The sequence below is a fragment of the Magnolia sinica genome, chromosome 10, assembly GCF_029962835.1.
Source record: "Magnolia sinica isolate HGM2019 chromosome 10, MsV1, whole genome shotgun sequence".
Classification (NCBI taxonomy): Eukaryota; Viridiplantae; Streptophyta; class Magnoliopsida; order Magnoliales; family Magnoliaceae; genus Magnolia; species Magnolia sinica.
Window position 1 is genome coordinate 12,828,965 of NC_080582.1, and position 21,323 is coordinate 12,850,287.

General features: G+C 39.0%; 2 protein-coding genes across 5 annotated transcripts; one reads left to right on the plus strand and one right to left on the minus strand.

Moving 5' to 3' along the window:
* Nucleotides 1-208: 208 nt before the first annotated feature.
* On the minus strand, nucleotides 209-13,218 carry LOC131258002 (6-phosphogluconate dehydrogenase, decarboxylating 1-like). 4 transcript variants are annotated; one of them, XM_058259027.1, is made up of 3 exons: nucleotides 13,002-13,218; nucleotides 7,999-9,478; nucleotides 209-223 (listed from the first exon to the last, which is right to left on the minus strand). In XM_058259027.1, the coding sequence occupies exon 2, from the start codon at nucleotides 9,473-9,475 to the stop codon at nucleotides 8,009-8,011; it is 1,467 nt and encodes a 488-aa protein (XP_058115010.1). In that variant the 5' UTR covers nucleotides 9,476-9,478; nucleotides 13,002-13,218; the 3' UTR covers nucleotides 209-223; nucleotides 7,999-8,008. The 4 variants fall into 4 exon arrangements, with proteins under 4 accessions (XP_058115010.1, XP_058115008.1, XP_058115009.1 ...); XM_058259025.1 differs by lacking the exon at nucleotides 209-223 and adding an exon at nucleotides 6,179-6,292; XM_058259026.1 differs by lacking the exon at nucleotides 209-223 and adding an exon at nucleotides 6,479-6,493.
* Nucleotides 1,117-2,384, plus strand: LOC131258004 (protein SOB FIVE-LIKE 1-like). The gene has a single exon (XM_058259028.1). The coding sequence runs from the start codon at nucleotides 1,685-1,687 to the stop codon at nucleotides 2,174-2,176; it is 492 nt and encodes a 163-aa protein (XP_058115011.1). The 5' UTR covers nucleotides 1,117-1,684; the 3' UTR covers nucleotides 2,177-2,384.
* Nucleotides 13,219-21,323: the final 8,105 nt, after the last annotated feature.

Genomic DNA, 21,323 nt, shown 5'->3' on the forward strand with positions numbered 1-21,323 from the left:
TTCCAAGCTAATCTAAAAAACCCAGAGAACCAGTTGGTTTCTCTGCATTTTGCACCAAAAAGCTGCTTCCCTTTGTTGATGACATGACAGAGAAGTAAAGTTGTGAAAGACAACATGCAGTGAAGGTAGCCTGCTGTTTTGCTCATTTAAGGACTTGGGTCTTATACTCTTCCAGTTTGTGTAAGAGATAGAGAGTCTTCTCTCTTCTCCTTGCATTAAAAACCTGCTCTTGTATTTATGAAAAGGCAGAGAATTAAAGGAGTTTGGAGATTTCAGGTGTGAAGTAATAAGGAGTGAGCAACCCCCAGTTGTATTTATTTATTTTTTTCAATTCAAATTTAAGAAATTTGAGTTATTTTCTACTATTTGTGACTTCGGTTTTTTTCTGTTTTTCTTAATTTATTTATTTTTGTAGAATAGATTTTTTTTTTTTTTTTTTGATGGTCTGTCAGAGGTGAAGTAATAAGGAGTGAGCAACCCCTAGTAGTATTTTTATTTTTTACTTTTTCAATTCAAATTTAAGAAATTTGGATTATTTTCTGCTTTTTGTGACTTGGGTTTTTTCTGTTTTTCTTAATTTATTTATTTTTGTAGAATAGATTTATTATTATTTATTTGTTTGTTTGTTTGTTTTTTTTAATGGTCTGTCAGGTGTGAAGTAACAAGGTTTGAGCAACCCCCCAGTTGTATTTTTATTCTTTTCAATTCAAATTTAAGAAACTTGGGGTATTTTCTACTTTCTGTGAATTGGGCTTTTTTCTGTTTTTGTTAATTTATTTATTTTTGTAGAATATATATATATATATATATATATATATATATATATATATATATATATATATATATATATATATATTTTATTTTTTATTTTTAATGATGGCATGTCATGTATGAAGTAATAAGGAGTGAGCAACCCCCAGTTGTATTTTTTAAAATTCAAATTTAATGATTTTGGGTTATTTTCTATTTTTTGTGACTAGGGTTTTTTCTGTTTTTGTTAATTTATTTATTTTTGAAGAATGGATTTTTTTTATTATTATTTGTTTGTTTGTTTGTTTTTTATGATGGTCTGTCAGAGAACTAAAGGTGTTGGAGTTTTCAGGTAGTGAAGACTGATTACAGCTATTATAGAAGTGGGTTTTTGTAATACTTCCTATTTGAGAGGAGTCCTTTTGAAGGAATTACATAGGTTCCTCCCCATCAGCAAATTAGTTCCTGACAGTTTGGATTTTGAGCATTTAGGGCGCATGGCTTGAAGATCCATTCCATTGATATGATAGGCCTCACCATTGATGGGGGAGGCCATGGAGATCTCCCCGAATCCGTAGATCCCAACCCTTCGATATCATGGCCTACAGATATACAGCTGAGAGGAATAAATATGGCAATGGTCCGCATTCAATTGAGAAAAAGAAAAACATTAAAGGTTTGAAATATTTCAAGCTGGAAGATATCTAGATAATCCCCCATCTATGGTGAGGCCCATCATTTCAACGGTCTAGATCATTGAACCATGGGCCCAACTTAATTCCTGCCTTTTTCTTGATGAAGAGTCAGATAAGAGAAGAAAAAGGCATTGTGGGGTGGGAATAAGTGATGTATAAGAATAGCTATTTAAGTAGTTGAGGCTTCACATTCTCTCAGTTTCTTAGGTTTGTTTCTTTTTTCTTTCTCCTTTGTGCTGATGGAGCCTTCCCAACTCATTGGAGGTACAGAAGAATGTAACAGTAGTGAATCTGGTTGGACCATGTACATTGCCTCCCCCATGCATGATGTTGCTCTTAGTGATGATGATCATGATGGTGAAGGTGAAGGTGATGGTGATGGTGATAATGACTGCAACAGTCATGATGATGGCGACGGCAACAACAATGACGGTGATGATGATAGTGATGACTCGATGGCTTCCGATGCTTCTTCCGGTCAGAGCCGCCGCGAACATTCATGCAAGCATGGAGCAGTTGGTAACGGCATTGACTGTTTGGAGCGTGACGATGAGCATGAGGAAGATGATGTTATTGGCCGGACTTGCGTCGGTTATCCGAATAAGAAAGATTGCAAACAAGGGGAGGAAATGAAGGGTGGAGAGAGAAGGATTCAAGGAGAAGAGAACAAGTTCCATGTTTGCTCTACTACCAAAGCAAAGAAAACCAACTTGAAAGAAACACAGAAATAAGACGTTTGTCTTCAAATAAGGCATTCTTCGTAGAAGTGTCTTCGTTGTAGTAGTAGCAGCTTGCAGAAGGATTCTTAACTTAGTACTAATGGGATCAGGTAAGCTAGTTTGAATTTTGGATTGTACAAAACAAGATCTTTGTATTTCGTCTGAGTCCTATCTTTTCGTTTTTGGCCGTATGCACGTATGAATGAATGGTGTTGATGTATGTATGTATGTATGTCACACATGCTTGCATGCAAACAAGTGCCTCCCGTGGATGAGGAAAATCCACCATGCCTAGTTAAAAAGAGGTGCAAACGCTAATTGCTAGGAAAGACAAGAATCTAATTGTTGAATAATTGCACTAGTTAAGCAATGGCATGAATGAAAATGCATGCATAGATGTGCATGTGTCTATATGTATGTTATGTGCATTCTCTGTGATGGACCAACAAAATTTAGTTGTGGGTGGAAATAGAAATATCAAAATATCCATAGCATAGCTACAACTAACAGGGAAGGTGGCAAGGAACTGCTGTCACGAATCAGATAGCGGTTTCAAGAGATTCAATGCCTTTCTAGACTCCCTCTGTGAGAGAATGCATGTCAATGGAAGAATGGAGAACATTGATTGCAGTCGGATGAAGCTCAACAGATTGGAGTGTGAGAGAGGAGAAATGTCTGTTTCAAAATGTTGGTGAGTATGAACATGAACAACTAGGAAGCTAAAGCAGGAGTGAGAATCTGAAGCATGATTAGAAGAGGGAGCTTGATGTAGGTAGAAGGTTTGTGCAACTAAGCCATAGATCCATAACTGTTTTATTGTTTTTGAATGGTTAAATCTATACTTGGTCATGCAGATGAATACACATGATGTGAACCATATGTATGGCCATCCATGCAGACTAAATCAATGTCCCTCCCAAACCTACCTCAATTAAACATGATATGCACCCTACTGCAGATAGATGTGAGTTAGATCAAATTGCTAATCCTACACCACATGGGCACTAAAACCTTGCATTTTCTTCCATAGGAAAAACAGCATATTTTTGAGTAATGGAAAATTTTATTAAAGGCCTGCTTGCCAGCAAAATGAAAAAATAAATAAATAAATAAATAAAAATAAACAAGAGGGTCCCAAGGGGACTACAGCCCTAAAATAGACACTACGAGATCATGCCTATAGATAGACTAATATAAGGAAAACAAAAAGAAGTTGCATTGAAATGTATTTTTATTGACCAATCAGAATTGCTTATGAAGACCTACAGTTGTCTCAAAAGGCCCAAGGAGATCCTCTTATGAGAACTGAACTTTTTCACACAAAAGAACATTGGCCAATCAATCTATCGAGCAGTAAAAATGATTCAACAAAGATAAACAAATCCACTATCTGTTAACATAAAGCAATATCTGGACTAACTCCCACTATAGCAGTAAAAGCAAGATGAGAGTGTCGATTGACTCGTCAAGTTCCCATTGAAATTGGATTTACATAAGGCAAAGCACTTGAGAATACATGATAAATAAATAAATATAAATGGAAAAAAGGAAAAATTAGTAGAGAATAAATATAAGGGGAAAAAAAGGAAAAAAGCAAGGAGGAAAATACAAATATTTATAAAAATATAATGGAATATTAGCTGTGGGAAGCAAAATTAATGCAAAATGAAGAAAAATATAAAAATAATAATATGAGCACCTCCGATTTTCAGCTTTAAAATTTTCTTACATCTCAATTTTTTGCTCTTCAATCTTGATCTTCTCTTCTTTGTAGGATTTGATGATTATTTTTGTAGTTAAAAGAGAAACAATGAAGGTGAAGGGGACCCTAAATTCATCTTTGGCCTGTTTTTAGGGTTTCTACCTATTATTTTATTATTTTTACATTTTATATTAATCTGAAAGAACCACAAATATACCTTAATTTAGTTTGTGGTTTGCAAATGACCCCAACATCAATTGGGTTCCATATTTCAGCTTAAAAGATCTCATTGAATTAGTACTGAGACAACTGAATCATGAACATACTTTGATTGGGTCTTTGGTACGGGTATGGGGTCAGTCATTTGCATTACTCAGCTCGACAAGGTGGGAGTCGAGTCAAATCACCAACTCTGAAAGCAATGAAAAGCATGCCCATATTCACATCCGACTTGTACTACAAGTAACACTTGACAATGCATTTAAGATTATCGCATCAACATACCCACCATCGAATTCATGTGTTCTTATTTCAGAATAACAGAAGATGTATCTTATCAATACCTACAGCTGCATCCTATCATCAGTCAAGGAAAAAGAATAACAACTATATAAACTTAAACCACACTGATCAGTAAGAAGTAATCAAAACAAGAACTTTTCAGCAATTATATTCCTGCCCAAAAGCAATGACATAAGCAAACCAAGCTCCTAATACATTTCAATTTTCACATATGGAGCTCTTGAATTATTTGGAGGTATAGTTCTAAAACTTGCTGACTCAACTTGAAACCTGGCCGAGTCAACTCGACTTACAGAGATTTTGAACCAAGTCTCCAGGAAACTCGGCCTGGACTCAGAGTGACTCGTCGAGTCAAACTTGACACGACTTGGCAGGACTAAAATCGAGTAACTTGCCTTATGGGGTGGAATTTTATTAAAAGAAGTAACCTAAGGGAGTCAGCAACCTTAGCCGGTGAGGCAATAGTACGGTTGTTGCTTTGAATTACATTTTAAATTACTTTTCTGATATCAAACTATTTTAAATATCAATTACTCCTAACATTTTCAATTTATACTAATTAAGTATCGAGTTGAGTCAGGTCAAGTCTTCTAGTCAACATGATCCAGCAGAGCATCCAGTCGAGTCAAGTTTTCAGGGTTTTGACTTATGTTTAGATGAGCTTCATATATAATAAGAAATTTAATGAGCATTGAAGGGAAGATATAAGTAACCTTTAATCAACTCATGATAAGGTAAAAGCATGTTCTTGATGTTGTTGTGTTTTATTCATCTGATTTTCCTTCTACCCATATGTCCAACTCCAAAATTTTACTGCCATCCATGAACTAGGAACACACAACGACCAGATAGCAAATACTGCTCTCTTTGACATGCTGTAAAGTGCAAACAGAACCTGAACAAAAGCTATTGCCGAAAGTAACTGCTTTTCTTGGAATTAATATGGATTTTTCCCCCTTCTGAATATCATGAAAACAACTTAGACCTCATCCAAGACAACTCAACCTGCTATTAAAAGGTGTCAGGAGTAAGAAAATGATAAAGGAAGAGGATAACATGAGGCTAGTTTTACTTTGAAAAGGGGGCCACGAAACTACGAGACCCATTTGGATGTGCCACTAAACTGAACTGAATCAATTCAGTTAAAAGGAAAAGAGCAAATTTCATTGACCTTTTGTGATAAAGTTGCTTTCAAATTGGACTTGAAAGGAACATAACTGTAAATGATGGTACTTCCTCATTATGAGAATTTCTCGCCTTGAATTCTAAATAAACTTCTAATTACTGCAGTTCATATTAATGCAGAGTAACTAATTTTCGTTATAATAAGTGCAACAAAAGTCGCACTCATATCCACTGCATAGGTGGAAATCATCAGTGTTACCTTTCAACAAAAAATAAAAAGAGATAATACTAAAAGAAAAAATAAATCTGGGTATCATCACAGAACAAGGTATTCTAAACATAGAAAACATCCCTTCTTTTACGAGTAGAATACATTTCTGCTTGCGTCGGGTTTAAAATTCCATAGGTGTGGTTCTGCTAGAGTGGATGGACAGTGAAAAGAGTTTTGATAGCCAGGGGGTTATGTTATTGCCCGAATGGCCAAACAACAGTAACTACATCCACAGTGCCAAATCCCATCTTTAAATAGCCACTCATAGCTGACACAAGACAGCTGAAACCGTTGCATGTGATACACATGAACTCAAAAAAAAAAAAAAAAAGAAGAAGAAGAAGAAGAAGAAGAAGAAGAAGAAGAAGAAGAACGAATGAAAGAAAGAAAGAAAAAGAGAAGATGACGAAAGAAATGGCATCACCTCACCATAGCCATTGATCCATTTGCATGCCACAGTGTGGGGTGCAAGCCCCGCCAGAGGGGCCCACTCTGATACACTGATGAACTGCATAGGTGCAACATAGAGCTGCTATCATGCCATGATGATGCACGTCACTACCAAAACATTTTTTCAAAATTATTTATTTTTTAAAAAAAAAAAAAAAAGCAAAATGAGGAGGCATTAGCACCGGCACCGCCAGAGTACGACACACAGCTCTCAGACACGGCCATCATGATGCCTGATTTAAATGCTTGGAGGCCGAAACTGCAGAATGAGAACTGTATGGCATCATGCATAGCTGCAACGTGATACTCGTCGTTAAGCGTCGCTATCTTCACATGACATTCTTCCCATTTTATTAAATCGAATTTGGAAAAGAAAAAAGAAATTGAATCAGAAAGATCATGTGGCCGACAGCATCAGCTATTTTGAACTTATGTGTAAAGCATGGCATGGGTTGCTGAGTCACTCATTCACAATCTATGTTCAAAATATTGCATAGATTTTAATAGGTGCAGTTGATAACAGGAAAGAAGTTTCTATCAAGTATGATGGGTACCAATCATACAAAACTCGGTGGCAACTAAAAACTCAGCCAAGTCAAGTCAAGTCAACTCGACGAGATTTCAAGCCAAGTCTTCTTGGAAACTAGTACTCAGTCGAGTCTCAACAAGACTCGTCAGGTTGGCTCGTAAACTCAGGCGACTCGACCAAGTTACTTGCCTGGTGAAGTGGCATTTTGGTAAAACACAAAATAATTTGAAGCCTCAAACTTGAACTCAGGACCTGTTTTCAAAGTGCACAAACCTGCTATCAGCCCAACAAGTTCTTCAGTTACAGAAGTTGGGATTTTTACTTAATTTTACTTACATCCAACAAGTTTAATATTGGTCACCAAGCAAAATAATATATTTAATTATTAATATATCAAGTTGAGTTGAGTCGAGTCTTTGAGTTGACCCAACGCTATTGAACTTCAAGTCGAGACAAGTTTTTGGGCTTTTGAACAATAGTACCAATCACAGGAAACCTCTAGTCACGCCACCAGCTAATAAGGTAAAAACTAGGGAGATGCAACAGGGTGCAAACAGTATCCTCATGCACCATCAAGTAGAACTGGGGCCCAAGTAGATCAAAACCGTTAATTGGACAGGTCCCATCCTGGATCGTACATACACCAAGAATCCCCCACTTTGGAACATCCCAACACGCCAACCCGTGGATTACAAATAGAAGCTTGAGGGGACAAAAATGCAGCATCAATACAAAAAAGACTGAAGATTGGATAACTTGGATGGCTAACATCTTTGGGGCATCACGGTTCTACAGTGGGGCCCATCAAATCAACAATTTTGACCACCAATCACGGACCTCAATTGTATGCTCAAAACTAGAATGCCCCAGATTAATCTCAACACATTAGGTTTTTGTAACTGAATACAGCAATCAGTGTTAGGCCCACGCATCATATCAATAAGCACACCATCACTTCGCATAACCAATAAGTTTGGTGAAAATCATCCTCAAAATCTGAGTCAATATTAGAAAATAAAAGCTGTATATAGGAAGGCCTGAAACCTCAAATACAGAATCCAAAGGGCAACGAGAACCGCAAATGAACAACTACAACATAAGGTAGATTCAACGGAATTCATAAAGGTCTCATTCAAGACGGACAACTTCAGCGAACAACTACAATGTAGCTATCCAAGCTTTCAGTTGCATTCCAATCATTATTTAATACAAATGTTTGAACGTAGAAGGCTCACCCGTTGAAGCTCATTTGATCAACTGGTTGGCAATCTTGAACCACTCAGTGTGGAAGGATCCAGGCACATCAGTCCTTTCATAGGTATGAGCTCCAAAATAATCCCTCTGTGCTTGTACCAGATTAGCAGGCAGCCTTTCCCTCCTGTACGTGTCAAAATAAGCCAGGCTCGTTGACATGCCGGGAGTGCTGATGCCTGAATTGATGGCGAGGCAGACGACTCGGCGCCAAGCAGACTGCCGATCCACAATCTCCTTGGCAAACTCTGGGTCCACAAGGAGGTTTGAGAGCTCCGGGTTCCTGTCATACGCCTTCTTGATCCGGTCCAAGAACACCGCACGAATGATGCACCCACCCTTCCAAATCCTTGCGAGTTCCCCCAATTTGAGGTCCCATCCCTTCTCAATGCTCTTCGCACGGATCAGATTCATCCCCTGCGCATAGCTGCAAATCTTCGAAGCATAAAGAGCTTGCCTCACATCATCGATCAGCTTCTCCTTGTCGATGGTCTGCTCACTCAAAACGTCATTGAAACTGTCCTTGAAAATTTTAGCTGCTTCAACCCTTTCGTCCTTCAGCCCACTAAGGAATCTTGCATCCAAAGACGATGCGATTGTTGGAGCTGCGACAGATAGATCGGCAGCTTGTTGAACGGTCCACTTACCAGTACCTTTCATGCCCGTCTTGTCCAAGACCTTATCTACCAAGTACCCATCTGCCTTGTCATCCTTAATTACAAAAATATCAGCTGTGATCTCAATCAAGAAGCTCAGAAGCTCTCCCTTGTTCCACTCTGCGAAAACGCGATGCAGCTCATCATTCGAAAGCTTCCCTACCGATTTCAATACATCATAAGCCTCCGAAATCAATTGCATATCACCATATTCGATCCCATTGTGGACCATCTTAACAAAATTACCGGATCCTCCTTTGCCAATGTACGTCACACAAGGGCCGCTATCTGGAACCTGAGCTGCCACCTTGAGAAGGATATCTTCGATGTTCTTGTAGGCCTCAAAGGAGCCTCCAGGCATCAAAGAAGGCCCGTGACGGGCACCTTCTTCACCGCCAGAGACTCCCATACCGAGATAGAGAAGACCCAATTCGGCCATGGCCTTTTCTCTCCTCTCTGTGTTTTCATACCACTCGTTGCCTCCATCAATAATGCAGTCACCTTTCTCCAAGTAGACAGAGAGTGTTTTGATGGTCTGGTCGACAGGGGAACCAGCCTTCACAAGCATGATTATGACACGCGGTTTTTGGATTGAGTTCACAAAGGATTCGGGATCATGGAAGCCAAACAGGGGGAGGTTCCCTTCCTGTTTGGCTCGTTCAACGGTCTCGTCAACTTTCGAGGTGGTTCGGTTGTAGACAGAGATGGGGAAGCCTTTCTCAGCAATGTTGAGGGCGAGGTTTTGGCCCATGACAGCAAGGCCAGCAAGGCCTATTCTTGAAAGATTGGAAGGCGTAGTCGTCATTGTCTGTCAATACAAGAGATAATCAGGAAGGGAAGATAGAAAGATGCTAAGTCAAAATTCAAAAAAATAAAAATAAATCAACCAGTGATTCATATGCAAGAAACCAATAGGGGAGGAATTATATAGTGCTTATGGGGCCAGTAAATGTGGGACCCCATGGTTAATTGATCTATGGGCCCAGCGTATATTGGGTATGACCCAAAACTTCTCCAGTCAGAAGATCATAACCAATGAACATTTGGACCTTTTTTGAGACCATTATTGTATTTCTCTCTTAATTGTCTGTTGGCAGGCCATTGATCATAGGCTTAGGAACCAGTAATTTGGGATGGCTTTGGGGGAGTTCCCCATCCAAAGTAGGGCTGAATAACTAAACCATGGGCTCCATTTGTTCAGAGCATCAAGACTTTATAATTCCTCTTGATGGACTTCTTGAATGAAGTAACTGTACAGAAAAGCATAGAATATCGGTGAGTAACCCCCAATTTTCCGGATCTTTTAAACTAAAAAGCCCAAAGAGATTTTCAATTCAGCGAGAAAACGGATTTGGTTTTGAGTTGATTCTACAAGATTTTTTTTAAAAAAAATAAATAAATAAAAAACCAACAAAATGTTGTAAAATTACCCAAAATGGCAGTAATTCATACAACTGATGCATTTCTTGAATGAAATTATTATTGAATGGAGTAGTATACAACGCTCGTCTGAACTGTGTTTATGTTCATTCCAGCTTTATGTAAACTTGGGGCCCAGGTTCAATGATCCAGATTGTTCATCTGACGGACCCCTCCAGTAGAGGAGTGCTGAACCAAACACTCCACCCATCAAACAATCACAGCCATAAAATTGGTAGCAATGCTGTCAAATGGCATGAGTGATCCTGTGCGACCCAAGGGAGTGTGCTTATGCGACAGTACAGCTCCCCAACCCTTGTTTTGAGAGAGAGAGAGAGAGAGAGAGAGAGAGAGAGAGAGAGAGAGAGAGAATCCAAGGACAAATGGAATTTTAAAAAAATGAAAATTTATGTAAAAAGACTACAAGTGTGGAGAATTATATATATATATATATATATATATATATATATATATATATATAGATATATATATATATATATATATAAAAAAGACCATTAGACTACAACAAGTCAACTAACAACTACTCAAATGAATGCATGTAAAAAAAAAAAAAAAACTGTGACAAAACAACATGTAAATTTTATTGATGCCATTTTAAGCGAGTGAGAGAAATAGAGTGTGAGAGAGAGTGAGAGAGTAAAAGAGTAAAAGAGTAAACAGACTAGAGAGATTGAGAGTAAAGAGTATTAGAGAGAGAGATGGAGAGTAATAGAGTTGTGAAAAGGGGGGAATGTGCCTGGCATAATGCGCAACCACATAAGCTCCAACAACACAATAACTGCATACGCCACCATTGCATATGCAGTCCACTAGTCCAAAATGGCATAAGCACTTGTGCGATCGCATATGACAACACTGATTGGTAGGTGTTTTCCCATTGCCTATGGTGAAATCTTTACCATCTATTTTCAGGTCAATGCTCAAATTACTAAGAATCTCCACCGTGGCATGCCAGATCAAAGGTCTAAATTGCTGAAATGTTTAACCACATATGATCAAAACAAATGGGAAGAGCATCTCAGATTCAACACAAGATGCAATTCAGAACAAAGCCCACGCAGTTGGTTTTTTTTTTTACATGGGTGTGTATGTGGACACACACACATCCAAGATAGTTATTGAGAGGGAAGGCTATAAACTAAGAGATGATGGTGGTGTGTTTGCCATCATTTATCACTGTCCATGTGGACATAGGTCAGTCTAGCCAATCGAAACTATGGAGTCTGTTATGGACACAGCCCAAAAATGGCATTGATTGGTCCATCATAATTTCATAACAATCTAATGGTTAGCCATCATATGGACGGTTTAAAGGGAAAATACTCATGGTCCAAATTCATTGGATGAAGTCTCAGATGGTTGGGATCGTCCATCAATGGAACAATACTTTGGTGGTTCAGGATCAATGGGAGTCTCAAGCACACCATAGCCAGCAAGAAATTTTATGGAATCAACAAATGAAAGTCATCAGGAAAAAAAAAACAAGCCACAACATTCTCAGAAAAGCAATGGATGGGTTTCTTGAATAAAATAACCTGTAATTGTTTGATTCTAACAAAAGATCCTTTATGGGTTGTCTTTTGAAAGAGATCTTCCAAGGCCTAATTACATGATTCTCATCTGAGGGTTTGTACAAGAAACATTATAGTCCTGATGCACCAGGATATGAATGAGGCCAATGGATTGCTGATCCAGACTGTTGATCTGCTGGGCTCCACTGCGGATGGGGTTACCGAATTCCCCATATTATGATATCTCAATCATTCGATCAATATAGATAGATATAAGGTTAGTGAAAAACAACCCTGGTATGAGAAAGAGACGAACGATTGGATGGCTAAGATCTTTCAATCTGGAAACTTTTGAACATCCCCCAAAAAATGAAGGTCCCATCAGATCAAAGGTCTGGATCACCCACACATGGCCACTCAAATACTGATTCGGCCATCAGGACACTATACGCACCCTGATGCATTAGGACATTATAATTTCACTTTGTAAGATGCCCTCGTTCCTGAGTCTGACCTGCTGGGTCCCACCATGATGGGCCATGCACAAAGATCTCCTGGGATCACTTCAAGGGGTAAAAAAAAGCTAAAATTGGACACTAGGATCTTCTATCAGGTGAGATTTTCAGGGCATGGGCCATCCATGGAGGGACCCATCAGATCAACAATTAAAATGCATCAGTGGGACCCACTTGTACTTTCAATATGTGTGTGTGTATTGAAAGCAAACAGTCAACAGCTTTCTCTTGAATTAAGCCGGCTGCATTGCTGATCATGCAGCCTTCTCTTTTCCCCCCTATTTATAAATCCTGTAGGACATCCGAGCCATGCAAACGGTGGGCCCCACAGCGAGGATTGTGCAAAAATCAGGTCGTCCACTCACCAGGAGGCCCAAACCAACGAAACAAACGGACATCCGATGGCCTGACTCAACGTACAGGTGTGGCCCACCCAATGAGTGGATCCGCCTGATTTTTTAGATAGGTGATCTTCGTGGTGGGGCCCAACTTCTGCACGGATCAGATGCCTTACACACGCAAAACGTTGGTAGTCAAACAAAGCTGCATGCTAAGCTAGCATCAAACAGGTTGATGATGATCAGTTCTAATGAAATTACCCATGATTTCCTAATATAGTCAGATGGAATTCTTCACAAGAAGAAAACCCATAAAAATAGATGAAGAAGATGAGATTTTCAACCCAAAAAAAATCACACAATTGTGGGGAAAAGAAAAAAAAAGGCCAGAAAATTATACAAAATCATTACTCAGTACGCCAAAATTCAAAAACAAATCATGGATTCTAAAAATGAATCGAATATGTACTGAATTACAGATCAAAATCATCTACTGCATGAAAAATCAAAGAGAGTAGAACCCAAACCTGTGATTTCTCTATCTTTTCTTCCACAAAGCCAAGAGATTTCTGGAAATTCTATTCGAATCTCCGAAAACGGGGATCTGGGTATTGCAAGAATCGATCTATCCGATCGATTTAAATAGCTGCACGTATTGAAATTCAACGGGTTTGATTGACTGACGCGGCTTTTCAAGAGCGCAAGGCCTTCTTCGGAAGGTCTAAAATGGCGATTTTTTTTATAAGCTTTTTTTCGTGTCTTTTCTTTAGTCAAAAAATAAAGAAAAAATAAAAAATATACGGTAGACGAAGAAGCACCGGAGTATGGTACAGCCGCAGGCGAGTTTCTTGTAACATTAAACCCTGTGGGGCCCACAGAGATGTCCATATAAAATCCAATCCGTTAATCCTTTTCTAAAGATAATTTTAGATTGTTTAGACTGTGATTAAAAAAAAAAGAGACAGAACTAATACTTAAGTGGGCTACACACAAGAAAGATTTCGGATGGACACGCTCACAATTGAAACTTTCCTGGGTTTCACCGTGATGTTTATATGCCATCCAATCCGTTCATCAGGATATTCCCACCAGGATGAAGTAAAAAACAAAATATGAGACTGATAAGAAACTTTTTTTGGGCCACAATTAGATTTCATTAGTGGACATTCAATTCCCACTATTTCTTGTGGTGTGGTAGACATGAGTCTTGGATCTAGTTCAAATTTGGTTTCTTATCATGACATGAGCTGAAACAAATGATGGACGGAGTGGATTCTACATGAACATCAGGGTAAGCAACATAGAGCTTTGTGTTGCATGAGCTCCGGTAGAAACGTTGCGTGGAACTCGTGTCCAGTACAGCCATCTCGCCAACATATACGTTGCATGAGAAGATATCAATCTAGACCGTCCATCAAGGAGAATTTACTACATACGTGGTCAACTTTTTAATATCTATCAATAAAAACTTTTCACACCATGATTCAAAGGACACTGATTACGTGGTTCAGATCATCCAAATACCTTGAATTTTGAATTACGTCCCAATCAAATGTAGGATAGATTATATAGACGGTCATGATTCATAAAAAAATCTGCCACGTGTGCTACGGAGAAACGGATCTACCATAGCACGATGCTATAGAATCTACGGTATCATTCCTACTCTTTTAAAATCGCGATTTTCGTAGCCACCGTGGTACAGTAAGGGTTGAAAAAAGAAAAGTTGGTGGGAGTAAAAAAAAGGCAATTTGTTGACTTATGTAGCCCGCGCGCTATCATAAAAACCGGAACGCGGTTTCACATTGGCTTGTACGAGTCAGCGGCTCATCTTTGAACTGAAGTCCCGGCAGCTTGGAAAGGAAAATCTTAGAACGAGAGAGGTTTCAAAGAAGACCCGAAAGCGCGCGAAATACCCGAGCTCTGTGGGCCCACCATGTGGTATATTTGAAATCGATTCCGTCCATCAGTGAGATGTATATGTTGACCGTACATGAGAAAAATATGACCAGCGAAAATGTCAGATGGAGTCGACAAATGGGAATTACGACTAAAACATCTAAGTTGAAGTAGTGGCCCACCTGAGGTTGAAATCAGGATGATTTTTTTATGGACCCTTCATCTCAGAGACTCACACCTGATGAACGTGTTTGATGAAAGGTAAATACCGTGGAGGCCCCACACACAAACATATGGTTAGCTTCCAACCGCCATTGTTCCGTGTGGTGTGGTCCACCTTAATTTTGGATTTTGTTGATTTTTGGATCCATGATCTAACATCCAGTGGCAAACCTGATGGACGGAGTCGATGTCACAGAGATAACAGAACTTTGTTATTGTAAGCTTTGCGTAAAACGGGTGTTGGAGAGGATTCGGTTTTTGGACGCCGCTTCGGTGGATCCCTGACTGTGGGCCCACCGTGATGCATGTCCACGTCATCTATCCGTTTCACCATGAAATATTTAATAATATGCTTTCAATCACCACTGGTTCCTGTGATGTGGTCCACTTAAGATTTAGATCTGATGCATTTTTTGGTTCTTATAGTAAAATGATCCGGCGAAACGGATGGACGGCATGGATGTATGACACATACATCAAGGTGGGCCCAGAGTAAGAGATCCCCTACGGTCCACCGAAGCCGCCGCCTACGTTTTGATAGATAGGTTAATGTTCATCAGCGTGCAGCTTCCTGTGCATGCAGGGACATAAAAATTCAAATGATCCAAGCCGTCGATATCATGGGCATATTGAGAAAAATTAAAATACAGTCACATGAAATAGTTTAACCCTATGACAGTCAACTGTTTTTCTTTGAATATGAACCTTCAGATTAATAGTGAGTTTATGGGCCATTATCATAAATTTATACTATTTAATATTAAAAAATTTTCCATACATCCTATATCAACTGTCTATCATCAGATCAACGGTTTAGATCAGCTACATATTACCTCATACATACGGAATTATGTACGTTAGAAAACTGTATGTTTGCTGTTGAGCAAGACCGAATAATTCCTCAATACTAGTTGGAGCAGCCGAGCAGGTATGGACAACTACTCCTGACGCTGATTGCCTACAACCGGGAATTGCAGACGATTCATGCAACACCAGTCCTACTTTGATGTTTATGATATATCCACTCCGTCCATTCGTTTCTTCCAGTTCATTTTGTGGTATGATCAAAAAACAAGGGAGATCTAAAGCTCAAATAAGGCACAGTAGAGGTAAAATGGGGATGGAAATGTATAAGAAAAGCATCACGGTGGGCCCCACAGTTCTTGGGGTCGCAGGAATCCCGTGAAACTGCCTGTTGCATGCAATACGTCCGTCCGCGACCCGTCGCTGGCGAATTAGAAAAGGAAAGGAAGAAAACGACGGCGGGTTAGTTGGCGGCGCACTAGGCCTGATGAACGAGCGCGACGAGCGCGTAAGACTCCGGAACCAGAGATGTAGGTGAGACCCGTAGGGTTAACCTTGATGTATGCATTGTATATATATCCACGCCGTTCATCTGTTTTATCAGATTATTTTAATTCGTGGTTCTAAAAATGAAGCATATACAAGTTTCAGGTGTACCACACCATGGGAAACACTGGTTAATGACCGTTGAAAACTTTCTATAGGCCACGAAAGTATGGTCATATTATTGTGGACACCAGGGACCTGTCTAGGAGTATAGATTTGAAATTCTTTTGCTGTGTTTGTCATCCTGATTTAAAATCTCTTATTATCTAAAGGTTGGTATACATAGGGGTTGGATTTAATTACTAAATTAATTTTAATCTCTAATTACTGTACATATATAATGTTTAACATAATGGTTGTGATAAGCTCATTGAAATATATGCTTCACCTAAAAGTAATAAAATTTCAAGTCTCATACGAGCCACGAGTACAAGATCACATCCGAGTGGCTAACCAACAATTTTTAATCATTGATTTACAGGGATAATGTTTAGACCGCATAGTTTACCATCCTAATGTAATTATAGTGTTGCAATTGATAGTTTAATTGTTTTGGGATATCATGTCATGTGCCCAATAGATTAATGCAAGCTTTCATGTACCTTCAATTTCTAACTCCTTTAAAGGGATTTGAAACCCCCGGTATTTGAAACCCCTAGTTATTTTATGGTGTCAGGGAATTTTAAATCCCTTCAAATTCACGGTGCCAAATGACCCCTAGGAAGATTTTAATGGTGCGAGTTTAATAATGGTGTGAGTTTAATAACTTCTGTTTCCTATGATGTGGTATATTTGAAACTTGTATTGGGATAGATAATGCATAGTGGGATCTTGACCATAATAGCCTGTTTGGGAGTGTACATTTGGAACCCTCGAATTCAAAACCCCTGGATTTGCAATCTTTCCTGTGTGTTTGGCACCCTAGAGTGTAAATCAACTTTAATCTAAAAGTACCTATATATGGTATATTTATAGGGTTTTGAATTTAATTATTAAATCAACTTTAATATCTCTAATTAGTAAGATATGTAATTTTTGACGCAATGGTTGTGATCAGCCTGCTGAAATATATGTTTTGTCTGAAAATGATGAAATTCCAAGTCTTGGACGGGCCACAAGCACAAGATCATATCTAAGTGACTAACCAATGATTTTTAATTGTTGATTAACATGGACAATGTTTGGACGGTGCTGATCATCATTAGCAGGTCATGTGCCCAATAAAATGATAGTGTATAATAACCCACATGTTATACCAGCAACTATTGAAATGATTTTAGGTGTAATCGAAGCTCTCACCATGGATTGCAAACCCCCTCAAAGAGAGGATTAGAAACCCCCTGGGTTTGAAACCCCCAGCTGCTTTATGCTACCAAACAACTGAGAGGATTTGAAGCTCCCCTCTCATCCCCTCCAATACACGGTGTCAAACGACCCCTAAGGCTCACCCTGATGATGTATGTATTGTATATCGACACAATATATTTATTTTGCCAGCTTATTTTATAGCATTTTTTTAAAAATATAAAGTCCATCAAAAATTTTAAGTAAACTGCACCATAGGAAAGAGTGGTTATTGACCATTAAAAACCTTTCGTGGGTCACTAGAGTTTGGATTAATATGATATATTTTTTCCCCTCTCATCCAAGTATGTTTGACATTATCAATAAGTTGGATGGTCAACAATATTATGACAGACCGTAGGAAGCTTTAACGGTGGATGAACCACCATTTTTTCTTGTGGTGTGGTTGACTTGAAGTTTATATCTTATTCATTTTTTTAATATGCCCTAAAATAAGCTAGAAAAACATATGGATGGTATGGATATAATGAGTACATCAACGTCCGCCCTATGACTAAGGTTGCATCCACATTACTAGTTACTGGGTCTCATCTAAGTTATGCTCGGGATGAATGACCTGTTTGAAAATATTTTACAAATAATATTGGAAACTGAAAGATAAAAAATAAAACTCATGCTTTCTCATTTTAAATTGAGATCATTGATGGATTACAGCGTACCGAGAATTTCTCTCCATTTCTATATTTAAGAATACCTTACACCCAAATACTTATAAACCAAAAGTTTTTTTCTGCTATATTCCATGCGGATCAAAATTTAAAATTAAAAAAACAATAACTTTTTAATTTTTGTCAGATTCATTTTGATGGAAAAAGAATTTTGTTTTTTTTTAATTATTGTTAAAACCAAAATCTCAACATGCCCAAATCTCTAACACGTGTCCAGAGATGGATCATGAGCTGAGCAAATCTAACTGAATGGACGATCATAATTCATAACATTCTCGGCTGTTCCCATCAGATGAGTAATTAAAAGGCATTCAACGGTCCAAACTAAACAAAAGACGTCCATGAAACAGATATCAGCACCGTACAATTGATTTTCTTTTGGTGTTACAGCCCATCTACAGTGTCTCCCGCGATTTTCACGGTTTGGATTAAGGTACGCCTACGCGTGTACACCAGATGAGTGCATGCATACGAATCGTGCGCCGCAAGCATATCGGTCAAAAATAAGGTGGTGGGTCCCACTGCTAGAATCTAGATTGGACGGACAGAAACATTTGTTGGGTGGGCCTAAGTGATTTGTCGTACAGTGCCAAAATAGAAACGAAACCCGTGCTTGTTTGAACGAACCCACGTGCAAGCCACTTCATCTGATCTTTTCAACCGTTGTTTTTATATGGTGGGGCCCACTGGATGAACAGATGACTACACGTGGCCCATGTGGAGTATGAAGTGGCGCGATAAGGGCGAGTGGCCTACCTCTAACACACTAAAACACATGCGGGCAGATTTATGTGATGATCAGAACCAAGCATCCCGTGATCTCAGCCGTTGATTGGTCGGTAAATTGTTTTTCAGTGGGACCATCTTAACCTTAGATTAAATGGGCCTTTTATCACGGAAAGAGAGCTGTTGCTGATTGCTATCTTTAGTGTTTATTTGAATGTCGCCAAAATAAGATCTAGAGTCTTCCAAACATTGTGATTTTTGGGTCATGGCTCATTCACGATTGAAAATAGTAATTTGACGGTTTTGATCTTGTACGCATATGCCACGTGTCTAGAATACAAGGACGCAAGGAAAATGCTGAATCTGGTCCGTGGGAAAAGCAGTCTCTCTGAATGAGGGTGAGACGCACCAACCACGTGGAAGATGTGATGTTTGCGAGTTCCACACGCGTGGGAGTTCTGGGAGTCCCCACGCAGGGACACGTGTAGATATCGAATATGTTGCTTGATCTGAGCCTTCCATCAGGTGAAATTCAGGGGTTTGATCTTCTGGCCTAAAAATCAGGCAATTTCACACCTCAAGTGGGCTACAGAAAGCAGAACAAATGGACGGCTTTAAAAGAAGGGTTCCAACTGTCAGTTTCATTTTACATCGTGGCCCACTTGTGAAGTAAAATTCTCTGATTTTTTAATCCAAAGATTCAGTTCTATTTTCAGGAAGATGGTACGTTCAGATCTCGCACAAATTTCCCATTTCAGCACGTGTACCTGCGTGTTGATGAGCGGCCCCCCAAGCGTGTGGAATTAGGTATTTCAGCAGAGAGATGCAAAGGAAGATAGTGCACACGTGCCGAAATTACGTGTGTGTTTGATCGAGATCTGTGACAACTGAGAACTTGATCTGCTCCATAAATTAGTTAATCCAATTTATCAGGTGGGCCACGTAGCACGAGGGAAATAGATGGTTGGAAAGAAATCCACGAACGGACTACATCTATTGCACGTGTGTAGCCTGCCTGATTATTGGACTGGCCTGAATTTCGAAATTTTCCTGTTAAAGTGAGAGCCCACCGGATTACATGGCTCCTCTAACGCACGTGTGCTGCGAGTGAACAGTGATAGTGCTGCATATACATCTGCAATGGGACACAACTTGGACGTTTGGGATTATGTAATGTGCAGTGTCCAATCAATCTGTTTTTAAGGTGCAGCAGTATTCCATGTACCAACGGACGCGGTTTACCCATAGAAAGTGTCGTGCATCGAAATTCAACATATGAGCAGGGATATTTCCACTTTGAATTTTAGTAAAAAAATGCAGGTGGATGAGTTTTTACGTGCCCACGAAGCTTGATTAACATTTTCCAATGATCAATAATTAAAATTGTTTTAAATCAATCGTATTAATAAAGTAAGTAGTAACAACTAAATTTATAATTATATGATTAATATTCAAATTGTATAACTTTAAAAGTGGTATCTACATCAATGAAAACTATACAAGCTACAATATATATATATATATTAACAAGACTAAACTCTCAACCTCACGATAAGCTCCCATGAGGTCGAGCTGTGTGGGCCCCACCGTGATGCTTGTCGACCATCAACACCGTGCATTTGATGGGTCCCCTTTAAATTATGGGATATCCCAAAAACAGCCATATACAGAACTCAGGTGGGCCATATCATCTAAAATCATGTGAAGACACCGTTAAAACATATAAAAGCACTTGGTGGGGCCCACCGGAAATTTTGCTAAAACTTGATCTAAACCCTCATCCAAGTGGGACACACATAATGGATGGGCTGGATTTGCAAACCACATCTCGGTGGGTCTAAAAATGATTACGAATGTTTTAATGGTGCACGGCCCGTCTCCACTTCGTATGTGGTGTGGCCCACACAAGTCACGGATTGACTTGATTTTGAGACATAGGCCCACGATGGAATGGTGCATCCGATCGATGGGGTAGATGTTCGAAACGCATCATGATGGGGCCCACACACTCAACCTCATGGGACGGACTCGTAAGGTCGAGCGCATAGTACCTTTTCCCATATATATATATATATATATATATATATATATATATATATATATATATATATATATATATATATATTAACAAGACTAAACTATAGACTTCACCTATATAGGGATTCCAATATATACACGTACAAAATGAATAAGCTGTAAAAATTTTTGTTTTTATCCAACACTCCTAAAACATCATAACGATGGTGCGTATTGATATAAGCCTGCTCGTTAGAGATCTCGGTGGTATCTGCATCAACAATACTATTTCGTTGATGTTTTAGAATACCATCCTAGGTAGGAGTGAGTAGCTAACTCAGTGGTACTATTTTCTAAGTTACACGTATTATCAACACAATTAGGGCTCACAAAATTTTTGATTGCCGAATCCGGTGCCGACAGCCTCTATAGTACCCCATTCTCAGCTCTCAGCGCAGCACGCACCAGATTCCGATCCTGGGATCCTACAAGGAGGATTTTCATAATGAATTTTTTTTTAATGGAGCATAACCACAAGTATACCCAATTCACAAAGGCAACATCATCATCACATATCCACTAATATAATCAATTGAATACAAT